Source organism: Brachypodium distachyon, chromosome 4, assembly GCF_000005505.3.
Source record: "Brachypodium distachyon strain Bd21 chromosome 4, Brachypodium_distachyon_v3.0, whole genome shotgun sequence".
Taxonomy (NCBI): Eukaryota; Viridiplantae; Streptophyta; class Magnoliopsida; order Poales; family Poaceae; genus Brachypodium; species Brachypodium distachyon.
In genome coordinates this window covers 14,351,184-14,365,952 of record NC_016134.3, presented here as the reverse complement: position 1 = coordinate 14,365,952, position 14,769 = coordinate 14,351,184, and the positions used below count along the sequence as shown (strand labels likewise).

The window sequence follows — 14,769 nt, the reverse complement described above, 5'->3', positions numbered from 1 at the left end:
GGCATCTGCCGTGACACCACCACGACAATGTTATAGTCAACGAACGGGGTATCACAAGCAATAGGAGGAGGACTGTCATAGACAGTACCAGAATGCGGGGGGATCATAACCAGAGAGCTCAAACCAAAGCTTGGAAACTAATCCGAGAAAACCGAAGCATCATCACCAGGAAGCCGCACCGATGCCATCATTGGGGAAAACAATAGACGGCGGGGCTCATCGAGCACGCATAAATGTCGCACAAATCCTCCATCGGAGGGTGGTTTTTCCGAGAGGAGGAGAAGAGCGACAGGATGGTCACATACTTTCCAAGAGTGCCACTAGTGAAAGGTATCTCCCCAAAGGGGAGTCCAGTGGAGGAGTTTAGAAGAAGGGCACATACGACGACATAAGATGACAACAAGGCTACCGAGCAAAAGTTTGTTGGAGATTTGGAGTAGCTAAATGGAGGTGGATGGAACTCGGATCGACATTTAGCGGCACACACACACTCTATCACGACCATCTCCATCAGGAGGGTGTCGCCTCCATGGCCGCCATCTGCAACTCCATGGATCCTGGAACAGAAACCAGGTTGTATAGAGATCTCCAAATCCAACCACGGCACCAGCCGTTAGGCTAAACAGTGCCTCCACCAAAGTTGCCATCTGCAAACCATGGTTACCGAAAGCATGCGTGGTTGAACCACAACCGACGGAGGGAGGAACGAGGAGAGAAAAGAGGAGTATACAACATCACTCTAACCAATGTGAGCATCAGAATAAATGTTGCAAACTAAGAAGGGATGGGCTTGGTGGAGTGGAGGGCAGCAAAATTGAAGAGGACGATACCGGCGTTGGAGATGGCAGTGAAGTCCACCAGTGGCAAGAATCTAGATCGGGCATGGGGGCCAAGGCGGGCGCGCCGGATCTGCCCGGGCTAGCTGAGCAGCACAGGCCACGCAGGGCGGCCGCCTCCGGTGTTGGAGCGGTTGTAGGCGGGACGGCGGGCCTGGGGTGGAAGCGCACGGGTTGAGGCTCCCACCGATCTGGACTTGCAGCCGCCGGATCCGTGGAAGGGGATGGTGGAGCTGCCGGGAAGCGCCTCGATGACGACGAGCTCAAGCTTCGAGGATGGCCGGCAAGGCAGATTATTCTGATTACGGAACCATGTCTGCTGCGTATTCATTCCATATTTGTATCCGTATCCGGACAATATCCGTTCCGACTCCGTATTCGTTATATGAATTATCTTGTAATCTTTAGGGTATATGATCCATATTTTCTATCCGTAATGGTTATCGACTTCTGAATAAAGTTACACGTCATTCTATAAAAAAAAAACATAAGTTCGTCGGGTGCCTTCTCCCTGTGCAGGCTCTTGGCAGGATGAGAACCATACATGTGGGCGTCCAAGATTTTGACGTACTCCCTCCGTTCAACAAAAAAGTTCTCAATTTTAACCAAATTTACATGTATTTTGTTGGACGGAGTACTGGTCGGAAATCTTTCTCGACATGAAAAAAAAAAGGGTGTCCGACTCCGACCAGAACTCAGCAAGTTGCGACGGCCGAGCAGGAACCGGAGCCCGAGCCCGAGCCCGACCGGAGAAAAGCCATCTAGCCAAGTACCATAGCAGGTTCGGCTGCCTGTTATTTACGCGACGCTGCCGCCCGAATCAAGCCCAGATCTAAGGTTCTACTCCACGCCGGGTAACTTCTAAGGCATGGAGAGTGCGTCGCAGCCGTGCCAGCAGAAGGCAGAGGCAGATGGGGTGATGTCCAAGCCCAAGGCGAAGGATTGCTCCGGCGGGGAGGCCAATTCCGGTGCTCGGACTACGGCGGCCACGAGCGGGAAGCTGGCGAGGATGCCGCAGGCTAAGATCGACTGGATCCTGGCGAGGAACACGAAGCCGACGCCGCCGCCGGGGTTCATCCAGTCAGCGAGGACGGCCGCCGCCATGGACCTCTTGTGGGAGTACCACCTCGAGTTCCAGGCCTGGGTTCGCCGCGAGTACGAATCCAAGGGCTTCGTCGAGGCCGTCAATCACTCGGCCTACCTCCAATCCATCCTGGACGAGAGCGATAGCGATAGCGATGGAGACGCATGATCGATCGAGCTCCCTGTTTTCTTTTTCTTTCTTTTTCGAGGAGCAGAGATCCCCTGTTCACCTCTTCTTCTTGCTTACCTGTTCATCCGTCAACACAGTGTTTTTTTTTCCTGTTTTGTTCTGCTCAATTAGTTTTTCCGAGAGTGGTTTTGTATTGAGCCCTGACAAGAACAATCGAGCTCTGTTTCGTGCCAATGAAACGCTTGTGACATTGTTAAGAGGATTTAAAAGTAAAATTCAGATCAGTTTCAGGTTCTTGTCTAAACATACCAACCTGAATGTTTCAGGCAATAAACACACCAACCTATGGACATTGTTAAGAGGATCATCTTAGTTCTGAATCCCAGGTCCTGCGATTCTTTCCGGTATTTTTAACTTTTGCAATGGGATCTGGTGTTTCATGCTGCTGCTCGGGCTCAGCATTGGAAGTTTGAGGCCGACACGTTCAGAGTAGGACGACGTACAGATACTGGCCTCTGATGGGACAGGGTAGCATTTTAATTTGTGCCCATGAGATGCTTGTGAGATTGTATTACAGTATTATAAACTGATTTTTTACTGACGCGATGCTTACGTTACCTGAATTATACAGTATGTATTTGCAACGTCAATGCAATCTATATCTATATCTACTAGCAAAAGAACCCGTGCGATGCTACGAAACAACGGAAAGTGTATCAAATACGAGCCGGTGGAAGCGAAGTCTGGACATTGATTTTTCGATTGGATTGATACCGAGATTTTTTGTTTGGGTTCGGATTGATTTCCATACTGAGATGGATACGAAGAATTTTGGATTTCATGCTAAGGAGATTGATTTATTTTAGGACTGTTCGTATTATGTTGTGACAAATTTGAACCGTACGATAACTTTCGGTAAATCTAAATCGTAGAATTTCTGCTACTGAAATCGTGAATAAGGCGAGAGGGAAAGAAAATAAGAGGCAGTGGCATATTGATTATAATTTTAACGAAGTTGACCGACCAACACCGACCAACGGCGCCCACCCATCACCACCGATTCTAATTTAATATATTGTAATAGATACCTATCTAAAAAATACAGACCATTCTCTTCACCATCGTCTGTCAAACTTCTCATAAAATTTGTGGCCCTCAAAATTGCATGTATATTAGGCCTACTAATACGACTGGCTCATTATCTACACCGAATCTATCTATATATCTCATAAAATTTGTGGACCCTCAGGATTGCATGTATATTAGTCCTACTAAGCCGGCTGGCCCATTAACTGCACCGAATCTATCTATATCTATACCAATGTAAAAAACACGGACCGTTCCAAACTCTTTTCCTCCCTTTTTTTCATCAAGCTCCCGAGACCTAACTCATCCGCCCGCACGCAAACCACTCCTCCGTCCGCTCCAGACAGCCGAGCTCCCCTCTCCTGGCGCAGCCTAATAGGAGACCCTTCCTAATCCAACATAAATAATTCCCCTAACGCAGCGGAGAAAACACAATTAAAAGACCAAGGTATCTCTTCACACATTCGATCTTGCTCTCCTGCTTTGGTGATGCTCGTTATCCGTAGGTGCAACAGCAGATTGATCCTGCGATGCAGCATATGGTCCCGCATGCGGTGCTTCCTTCCATCCGAGAGCCGGCGGCTCTGCCTGCAAAGAAAACAGGGGAACGGGTTCGTTCTCTCAGCCCTCATCCCCGGCGTGTTGATTTGGGCCAACGGGAACCGCTACGACAACGTGCGCTAAGGCGGTTCAGCCATGATAATGGAGGATGATTGAGGATGGGGAAAGGAAGGGAAGTGCCCTGGAATACGGTTCAGAGCACCTGGATGGGTCACGGGCTGAGGAGGCATCGTCGAGGGCGGAGATTGCGGCGGCTCTCGCCCGTGTGTGCTGCTTTTGGCACGAGTTAGGGAGCCAGCGGCCCCCCAATGGGCTACGCGGGACTGTCCGCTTCGGCCGCAAAAGGCTACGCGGGCTGCCGCGAATGCCGCAAGTACACACAAGGCGGTCCAGCAGCGCTGCGGCTCAGCCGCTCAGCCGCATGCACACAGCAACACAATGGAGAAGAATGCAAATATATGTGAATTCAAGTGCGAAAAGCAATTCGAATAAGAGCCACGGCCGTTGCGGCAACTTGCCGGAGTTGTGGCTGCCAGGGAGAACGGATCCATGGTCCTCTTAGCCGGATCTCCGTGTGGGGCGCGGCTGCCGGCATGGCTCCGTCCGCTTCGGCAGCGCGTGGTCTGCTGGCTCTTCATGCCTTCGTGGTGGTGGCGCCACTGCCGTGCAGGGGTGTGCGGGTCAACGGGTGGCAGGCCGGCACCACCGTGACGGGATTGGGCGAAGGAGCGGCGGAACTGCGAACGAGGATTCAGGGAAAAAGATACGGTCGATTGTTTCGCGGGCGAAGCGGATGTTTCGAGCCGCACAGAGTCTGTCCACTTAGCCGAACAAAGTTAAAACAGTGGGCCGCACGGGCCAATAAACACGTTTTCTGGCGGGCGGAGTTCACGGCTGGCGACCGGCCGCTGCGATTGGCATCCCTAGGCACGAGGAGGAAGACGGGCACGAGCGCTTGTGCGGGCATGGGCTGGACGCTCTCCGAGTAGCTGGCCCAAGAGGAAGAACAGGTGTGACCCAAGAGTTAAAAATAAGGAGAGAAAAAAAAAGAAGACCCAAAAATGATTTGCCTGGACCGTGACAGCGCACGGACATTCTGCTATGTACTCAAAATATAAATGTGAAGAAGAACCTTTTGGACACTAATATTGTATTTTTGGAGAATTTAAAGCCTACGGTGCTTTTCTTATGGCAGGAGTAAAAAAGTGATAAAAGACAAAAAAGAAATCCCAGCAGGCCCTTAATATAAGCAACTTTGTGTTTGAGGCCCAATAGCCCATCAACTCAATTAAGACCACGGCCCCAAGCCCGCCGGCGGCGCTAGCTATAGATAATAATATAAGAGCGCTAGGGTTTTAGCATCTCTTCCTCTCAGCCCTCTTCGCGCCGCCGGCTCCGTCGTCCCTGCAGCAGCAGCAACCGCCGTCGCCAACAGCCGAAGAAAGGTTCGTCTCCTTGTCCCTCCCCTCCCCTTCTCATGCGGGCTCGATCGTTCCGTGTGTTCTCCAGTGTCGTGTTTACGCGTGAGCCGGATCTGGATGGGGGCTTCCGTCGAATCCTCGTGCTGTAGGCCTTCTCCTTGGTCGGAGAAGAATGCTTCCATCTCCAGAATCAGTGCGTAGAATCTGACCGCGTCGTGACGGCGCGCGGCGAGATTACGGGTCCTGTGATCACGCGGTACTTGCGAGGCAGGGAGTGGATCGTGCGGAGCGACCTGTCGATGGGGTCGTAGATAGGCTAGATCTCGCGAATTAAGATTATGTGGGAAGGTCGATTTGAGAACAATCAGGTTCTGCTTCGAGCAGCATGCCCTGCACCACCAAATCGCCGTCGCCATCATCGTCCTCGTCGATCCTGACCACCAGCTGGACTCCAGAGGACAGGACAAGCGCCTGCTGTGTCGTTGTTGAGGTCAGTACGCACAAAGCCTTACAAGAGGAACAGGGAAGGCGGCGGTGGAGCCATGACTGGCGTTTTTTATGGTGGATCTCTTGTAGTCTCAAGATACGTTTGAAGAATATAGTTGGAGATGGCGGCGGGGTGGGGTTAGGGGGTCGACAGACGTGGGTGTTGAAGAACCAGTCCAGGTGGATTTAGTGGCGTATTGATGATCCGCTCACCTGCAGGGGTAAGAAACCCCAGTCTGTATTTAGTGGCGTACTGATGATCCGCTCATCTGCAGGGATGTTTCTTGTACTGTCTGCCTGTAAAATGCTGGGTTATGTAGCTTAATCTCTTATGTTTTGCTTATATGAGGAATTGCTGTTTAGATCTCAGGGATGTTTCTTGTACTGTCTGCCTGTAAAATGCTGGGTTATGTAGCTTAATCTCTTATGTTTTGCTTATATGAGGAATTGCATTTAGATCTCAAATAAGCCTCAAATTATTACGTTCAGATTCGTAGCATCCTTCGTTGTATTTTGTAGCATCAGTCGGGGTTTATTTTGTGTACACAGGACAAGAGGTTTATTATGTGTATACATGACACAAGGCTACCAGCCAACATTAGAGCTATAGTTCAGAGCCATCAGTTTGTAGAGTTTCTTGATGAAATTCCGACTGTTGACTGCTTGATGTCTAACTATATTGTTAAGAAAACTCATCTGCCAATTTGGCAACAGACATGCAAAAGTAGACATGGTTTTGTGCTAAACTCAGAATTTTAACTAGTGGTACTGCCTGTGCAGTTTGAACTTTGAAGAAGTTCTGAACATATGATTAATGCAATTAATACATTAGTTGCTTCTGATTGCACTCAGTGCTTTGCCTAATACACCCCCTTCTGCTTGCACAGCATGGACACGCAGGTCAAGCTTGCTGTCGTGGTCAAGGTGATGGGCCGCACCGGCTCCAGGGGTCAGGTGACCCAGGTCAGAGTGAAGTTCCTGGATGACCAGAACCGTCTCATCATGAGGAACGTCAAGGGGCCCATCCGTGAGGGCGACATCCTCACCCTTCTTGAGTCCGAGCGTGAGGCCAGGAGGCTGCGCTGAGCAGCTATGGTCCCTGTCTCCGGAAGTAAAATGCTGTTGTGTTGCCTTTACTGTACTGCGTCTGTATGAAGTTCTTGAACACTGGTTATGTCTTGCGCTCAGCTATGTAGGTCTAATGAGTACATCACTGGTTGCAGTTTTGGTCTGTTGCCTAAAATTAAAGTGTACTTTGGTGTTGCTAGATTGATCTTCCTCTGTGACCTCCGGTGATATGAATTTATTGGATGAGTGCTTTATTGAATCCTACTCTGAGTGCTACTATATGAAAGAATCTGAAATCTTTATCTGCTGGTGAAATCATCTGTTATTAACCTGGGTGCTTTAGCCTGTTTACAATATTTCAATGGTCACGGTGATAATTGGACTGTTTGTGTATCCTCCAAATCCCTGGAATTGTTTCTGAAATTAGGTAATCATATTCAGTACTTGCTTCGTTCCATAATTCTTGTCTCAAATTTGTCTAAAAATGGATGTATCTATTCCTAAAAAATGTCTAGGTACATGTAATGTTTCGACAAAAATGATGGGACGGAGGAAATAGATGCCACCTTGAGCAGAAAGGCCGCCTCTCTGGGAACCTGTTTTGTGTCAGGACGCCATGAAAGGAGTAAAGACAGTCTGGAAGTCATGAGCTGCGTGAAGCCTAGGAACGCGATGGATTTCTTGTCCCTGTCATTCGCGTGCTATTGCTCTATGCAGCAGATAGTATTATGTCGGTTCAACAAGCCTGGGACGACTACATGATCATCGCTTCGGCATATCATTGGCTTGGCTCATCGCTCATTTCCATTTTCATCAAGTCACTCTTACCTGGTGTTATTTCTTTTCAGGTCTGCATAGTTTGCTCGTGTCAATTGAAGAGTCCTGTGTTACTGTTATTGGGGTATGCAAAGAAAGATGGATGCGCTAAATAAAACGGAGTAACAGTGCAAGAATTCATCCAGAGTTATAGTACCGCCGGTGCTAATTACTCCCTCCGTCTTTAAAATAAGTGACATGAATTTGTATAAAAATCCAAGTCACTTGTTTCGGAACGTTGTTTCGGGACGGAGGGAGTATATATTTCATGGTGCTCTCAAGTCTCAACGACCGGCTTTCATATTTCATTTTTATCCGTGGACGCAGTTGGCCGCGGCGCAGTCCCTGCGGCAGCCGTCCTGGCACTTGCCCTTGGACGCCCCAGAGGCAGGCGTCGCAGTTCCGGGTGGTGCAGGCGCTGGCGCACCAATAGTTTGGGGCGTCGTTGCAGTCGCAGCTGCCGGCGTTGCAGCAGTAGCTGGTGCTGGCCTTGCAGTCCTCGATCGCGCGCGCGTAGCACGCCTTGCACCTGCCTTCGATGCTGTCGCAGAGCCCGCTGCAAACCGAGCGGACGCCGGCGTGGCAAGGCGTGTAGCACTGGGAGTAGCAGTCGTCGCATGATATCGGCGCTCCCGGCCCCGGCGCTGGCGCCGGAGCTGGGAGTGCCGATGGTGGTGACGCTTGCTCGGGTGCCGGTCCAAGAGAAGGACAGCGGGCTAGGGCCTAGGGAAGGCAGGACCAGGGTGGCGAGAACGGAGGCGACTGCGAGAGCCATGAGAGCCCGAGGAGCTGATGAACCTGAAGCCATTGCAAGCAAAAGCTGCTGCTGCTGCCTGATGGCTAGACAAGGAGATCTAAACGGGATAAAATGTGTTCAGTACTGTACGTACGTGCATATATACAAAGGATGGAGCTTGAGGATGTTATTTATAGCTAGCTTAGGCACCCAAAGAATCTTAATTAGGGCATATCTGGCTAGCTATATGTAGTATCATGCAGGGGAGTACCTAGACCAAGTTGCAACTTGCAAAGTCGATCGAGATCTGCACCATATATGCGTGAGTGCCAAGTGTGTTGACTTCGTTAATATGACTACTCGCCTTGACCGATTCCTCCCGTAGGTTTTGGGAAATTGGGATTAAACTGACTCGCGATCCACCGTCCACGTCTCAAGCTAGGTGATCGTAAAAGAGATGAAAAACGTTAGCAACACATACAAAATCTATATTTCATTTCCCGTGATACCTTTATTTTCTAGAACCTCACCTAAGTGCGTGCCATTTTCATTAGAAGCACCCAGAGAAAAACGGCAAACCCAAAAAAGAAGAAAAAAATATTCATAAACTATACAGAGCAAATGGAAACATAGTGAAGCGGCAAAAAACTCTCTGCAGAGCCTTGGCATCAGCGATCATCCAGGGGTTGGCTTCTGCGAAGGTGGTTTCGACCAGCGACGAGATGTCGGCTAGCTAGCTCCCTGTGACGTCAGTGATCCCTGTGCCTGTGACGTCGACCACGCTGACACTGAACAAGCTCCTGCTGAAGACCGTCCAGGAGTGGTACGACCACCTGCAGGTAGTAAACTAACCTGATGAAAAATGAAATGCCCCGCCGTCTACCGATTAGGGGATTTACTTTTGTTTGTTCTCGATCAGTGTTACGGATGGAGTTCTTTTCTTTGATCTCGGCCGGATTGGTTCTTTTCTCTCTTGGCCACATGGAATTCGATTGGAACAGTCGTTAATAAACAAGCCTTTTGGGTGATAAAATTTTGCGGGAATGAGCACTCAACTGCACGCGAATATCCCACACCAACTGTTTGCAAAGTATGTGTCCAAGCGTCTTCCTTGAATTCCATGAGACAATTCAACCAAACAATAAACAAATTCCTAGGTGAATTGGTATTGCAGCTAATTCAATTCCTTGCCCCCGATATGAACATCCAAACGAAGCCGAATATAGGGCATGGCGTTTTCAATTACTGATGGGTCTAGAACAAGTAATTCAAAGGTCCCTTCGAGCGCCGCCCCCAGGCCGCCCCTAGCACCGCTCCTGCGCCGTCTCCGGCGCTGGCCGCGCCAGTGATGGCTATGAATGCTACCGGGGGTGAAACCCCGGTTCTGGCTCTCTCAAAGGAAAGCTTTCGCCGATGTGTCCGGGAGGCTCATGCCCGGGCCATGAAAGGAGGGGACCTGAACGTGTTGTTTCCGATCCGGGAAGATCTCCTCCCAGAGATTGCGGAATTACGAGCAAAGATGATTGAGTGGATCAGATCTTAGAAGATCCCGGCCGGCCGTATGGATGGGGGGCCCCCCTCGCCCAAGCACGCGACGGAACCTTCCCCGCCGAAAATCCTGCCATGCCCGCTGCCCCCAGGGCCGGGCGTACGGGAGCCGCAGGTAATTGGGGAGGTTCTTGCCATATGCAGCTCTGCACCGGATTCGAAGATCGTGAGGAAGGAGGCCATCACGGGATATGCGATCGCATCAAACATGGAAGCCATGGAGTTAATCATGCCGTTGATTGTCGATACTGCTGGTGGGAATCACGCCTGCCCCCATATGTATAGCGATCACAGGTACTCCTCTCTCCACACACCGTCTCATCCCCTCGCCTTCAACAGATCCACCCCCCAAGCAATCCTCTCAGGCCGCCAGATCCTCCCTGGCCCAACGGTATGGCAGGCGATGTTAAGGTGAAAGGTGAGAGCCAGGGCAGTGTGACCGGATCTGAGTTCGTCCGTTGCAAAGGCAAGGAGCATGTGGAGGAGGAAGACATGCAGCATCTGGCGGTTGTCGATGCTGTCTCTGCCAACGAGACGCCCGAGCGCAGACCCAGGGATGCAAACCCGGCCAAGGTCCTTGTGGTGGACCTTGACAAACTGAAGCTTGAGATGGGAAGCCAGTGGATTGTGGTAGCGCGCTACGTCACCACCAGCAGCTTCAGCTCTGGGAGGCTCTTCCAGCGCATGCGCGAGATCTGGCAGCTTCGGGGAGGCGTGGAGTATAAGGATCTGGCAGGAAGTAAGTTTCTGATCGAGTTCAAGCAAGAGGGGGACTACCTGCATGTGCTGGCAGGTGGCCCTTGGACTTACCTTGGGGACGTCCTCCTCGTCGCTGCCTACGTCGGGGAGTCGTCTGTGGCTGAGATGAAGATCGACACGATGCCGGTGTGGGTGAGGATCTTTGACCTGCTGCCTCCAATGAGGATGGTCTTCACGGATAAACGCGGCAAGGCATGGGATGAGTTTCTCCGTGTCAGGATTGAGCATGACATCAATAAGCCCATTGAGCCTGTGGTGAGGATCCAGGGAAAGAAGGACAAGCACCCAAAGAGGTATGAGGTCAAGTATGAACGCCTCCCCCGCTTCTGCTTTTACTGTGGTATCGTCGGTCATGATTACCGGGCGTGCGTGATGCCGGAGGAAGAAAAGGTGGTTCGCTTCAGCGTGGAACAGGTTGCCTCTCCATACAAGAAATATGATAGGCGGAGCTACTACCTGCCGGATGAAGACCTGAAGACCAAGAAGCAGCCGTACTATACGCCGCCTATGAGGAAGCTGAGTTTGGAAATGTCCAACAAGGACATGAGGGCCTCGGGCAGAAATGGGGCCCCTTGGCGCGATATTCTCGTGCCGGACCATCTGATGGCAGCTATGATCAAGGCTGTAGATGGAGTTAGCAAACTCAGTGTGGGTGTTGACATCGGCGACAAGAAGGAGACTTCAAGTTAGGGAGGGGCGAAACCAGGGGTGGAGCCTACTGATGCTGATGTCTCTAGGTGGCAAATGTGAGAATTGCGATCAGAAAGGCACGGAAAGAAGCAGGTCCGAAGTCGGTCGCTGGCGGGGCTACTGCTCCTGTGGCCGTCGCAAACAAGAACACACAGCTGAAGAAGTACAAGAGCAGATCGGCTGGAAGGAAGGCGAGCCAGACTCCGAAAGATGCAGGCCAGGTGCCGGGCAAAAGGAGCAGTGCCGTGTATCCGGTTGGCAAGAAGGCATCATAGGAGAGCAAGAAGGGCAAGTTCGAGGGGAAGGGACAAGCGGCAGCGCCTGAGGGCGATGGGAAGTCAGAGAAGCAATTGGAGGCGACCAGTCCCGGGGCGACTGGCAAACTGACGGGTGAGGGCGACTTGAATCTCTTGTGCTGGAACTGCCGAGGGATCGGCTAACCCCGAACAGTTCAAGAGCTTCTCCATCTGGTCAAGACTCACAAACCGAAGATCATGTTCCTCTCAGAAACTCGCAATAAAACTTCTGTGATCGAGGGCTTGAGGTGGCGGCTGGGGCTCAAGCATATGATCGCGGTGCCCGGGGAAGGAAAAGGGGGCGGCCTCGCTTTGTTCTGGGATGAAAGTTTGCAAGTAGATTTACTTTTGTTCAATAATCGCTTAATCGATGTAATAATTAGTGAGTCGAATGGAATAAAATGGAGAGGTACTTTTGTTTATGGAGAACCTCGCAAACACCTCCGTCACCATATGTGGGAGCTTCTGAGAAGAATCTTCCCCATGAGAACCGAACCTTGGATGGTAATTGGGGATTTTAATGAAGTTTTGTGGCAGCATGAACACATCTCACGGAATTTGAGAGGAGAAAAGCAGATGTTGGATTTTAGGGAGGTGCTATCCCACTGTGACCTTCATGACCTGGGGTATGTGGGTGCTGATTGGACTTTTGACAATAAACAAGATGGGTACAGGAATATTCGGGTGCGTCTAGACAGGGCGGTTGCCAATCCTGCCTGGTCTGCCATGTTCCCGGAGTATGCAGTTCAACACCTGGTTTCTCCCAGATCGGACCACTGTCCACTTTTGTTATCTTTGCAGAAGAAAACTGCTACTGGCCGCCGCCCGGTTGCTAGAAGATACGAGGCCTACTGGGAGCATGAAGATCAACTAAGTACTGAAGTGGGGAAAGCCTGGGAACAGCAGTGTACTGGTGGCGATTTGGGTGCTATTACGGCTGCTCTGAACGGCACTATGAGGCATCTGCATGTGTCGAGCGGAGCCACCATTGGTGCTATCGGAAAAATGATCGACAAGAAGAGAGCTCAAATGCAGAAGTTGGTGCACCGCCGGGATGGTCAAGGCCGAAGGAGATACAAGGCTTTATCGGCTGAAACGGACGAACTGCTTGGGAAAGATGAGGTTAAGTGGCATCAGCGCTCTCGGGTGGACTGGATCCACGCGGGAGACCGCAACACGGCTTTTTTCCATCGCAAAGCCACCTGGAGAGTTAAAAAGAACAAGATTACTCAGCTGAGTAGAGCTGATGGGTCTGTTGCTGTGGACACGACTGAGATCGAGGAGATGGCCACTGTGTACTTCAAAGAGCTCTTCACCAGAGATGACAACGTGCAGCCTGGCCCTCTTATAGACTGTATTATGGCTAAGGTGGAAGGGCACATGAATCAAGACCTGTGCAAAGAATTTACGGACAAAGAAATTAGCGACGCCCTCTTCCAAATTGGGCCCCTCAAAGCCCCAGGCCCGGATGGTTTCCCGGCGCGTTTCTTCCAGCGTCACTGGGCCACGGTGAAGAAGGATATTATCCGTGCGGTGAGGAATTTTTTTGTTACAGGTGCCATGCCCGATGGAGTTAACGATACAGTTATTGTGCTCATCCCCAAGATCAAGAACCCTATGTACCTAAAGGATTTCGGCCTGATTAGTTTATGCAATGTGATCTACAAGGTTGTGGCGAAGTGCTTGGCCAACTGCCTCCATCCGCTGCTGAACGTTTTAATTTCGGATGCCCAGAGTGCCTTTGTCCCAGGAAGAATGATTATGGATAATGCGATCATTGCCTTCGAATGCATCCATGCACTTCAACATGGAGAAAACACTGGCAAGTTTTGTGCTTATAAGCTTGACCTCGCCAAAGCCTATGATCGTGTTGATTGGGGATATCTTGAAGGTGCCCTATGTAAATTTGGGTTCGATGTCAAATGGGTCAACTGGATCATGTCCTGCGTACGCTCTGTCAGGTATGCTTTGAAAGTGAATGGCCATATTTTGGAAAGCTTTCGCCCGATGAGAGGACTAAGACAGGGAGACCCCTTTCCCCGTTCTTATTCCTTTTTGTGGCCGACGGCTTGTCAAGTTTGTTTGGGAAAGAAATTGAAAATGCTAACCTAAGTGTGCTAAAAATTGCTCGTCGTGGGCCGGGCATATTGCACCTCTTATTTGCTGACGACAGCCTTTTGTTCTTTCAAGCAAGACATGACCAAGCTCTAATTATAAAAGGGATCCTCGATAGTTATGAATCTTGTGCTGGTCATCTCAGCCCTTCAAAATGTTCAAATCTCCTAGGAAAAAATGTGCCACAGGTCGAAGGAGCTGCTGTCACTGCCGTGCTTAATGTGTCCAATATGGCCTTCTAGGAAAAATATCTCGGACTCCCAGTCCCAGAGGGACGCATGAAGAATGGTTGTTTCCAATCTGTTAAAGATAAGGCAAGGAAGAGACTCAATGACTGGTCCGAGAAATATCTCTCAGCCGGCGGAAAAGAAGTACTGATCAAGTCGGTAATTCAATCTGTGAAATCATAGGTGATGTCTAACATTAGCAAGTGTTTTAAATGAAATATTGATGTGGATATTTTGGATAATATGGATATTTATGTGATGACATGTATCTTGTTTGGACTTAGTGCTTTGCTAGTGGTGTGCTGATCCATTAGTTTCTTATGTGAAAACATGGCGTGAGTTGTGTGGAACTTACCCTGAGTCAAGTCGTGGACTTGTGCTCGTACTGGTTATTTGTGTGTTCTCTTTCAGGTGTTGCCGGAGCTAGAGGAACGTGGTCGATGACGGGATCGAGGGACGAAGCTTGGGAGAAGCTGAGGTCGAGGATCAAGGTCATGCGGGACGTTCGTGCGAAGGAACAATGGAAGTGAAGGTTACGATGATCCGGGAGGACACCGGTTTGCCGTACGTTGTTTGTACCGGATATGTATGGTATGCGAGATATTCGATACGTGATGGTCGAGTTTTGAAGACATCACAGGAAGAGTTGATGGCATGAAGTGGCATCGACGTGAAGATATGTAGGTCCAGCCGTGGCTGGATGAGAGTTGTTTAAAGATTAAACAGTAGCGTCATTAAGATGACGTCAGATGGAAAAATGGTCTACATGAAAGTTGTGCGCATCGTCGAGACGAACAACTTTTCTTTTGGAGTCATATCAATCCGAGGTATTCTGTGGGCCCCACGGGCAGAATAATGACCGGGACAGAGGAGTTCGTGTTGGATTCGGACTCGGTTTAGGGTCGCGAATT

The 14,769-nt window shown here is 50.2% G+C and overlaps 1 protein-coding gene across 1 annotated transcript; it reads left to right on the top strand.

The window, feature by feature from the left end:
* Positions 1-4,985: 4,985 nt before the first annotated feature.
* LOC100831273 (40S ribosomal protein S28) lies at positions 4,986-6,950 on the top strand. Its single transcript, XM_010239260.3, has 2 exons — positions 4,986-5,141; positions 6,491-6,950. The coding sequence occupies exon 2, from the start codon at positions 6,492-6,494 to the stop codon at positions 6,687-6,689; it is 198 nt and encodes a 65-aa protein (XP_010237562.1). The 5' UTR covers positions 4,986-5,141; position 6,491; the 3' UTR covers positions 6,690-6,950.
* The last annotated feature ends 7,819 nt before the right edge of the window (positions 6,951-14,769 follow it).

Coding starts and splice junctions, on each gene's coding strand:
- LOC100831273 (XM_010239260.3), top strand. CDS start 6,492: ATGGACACGCAGGTCAAGCTTGCTGTCGTGGTCAAGGTGATGGGCCGC.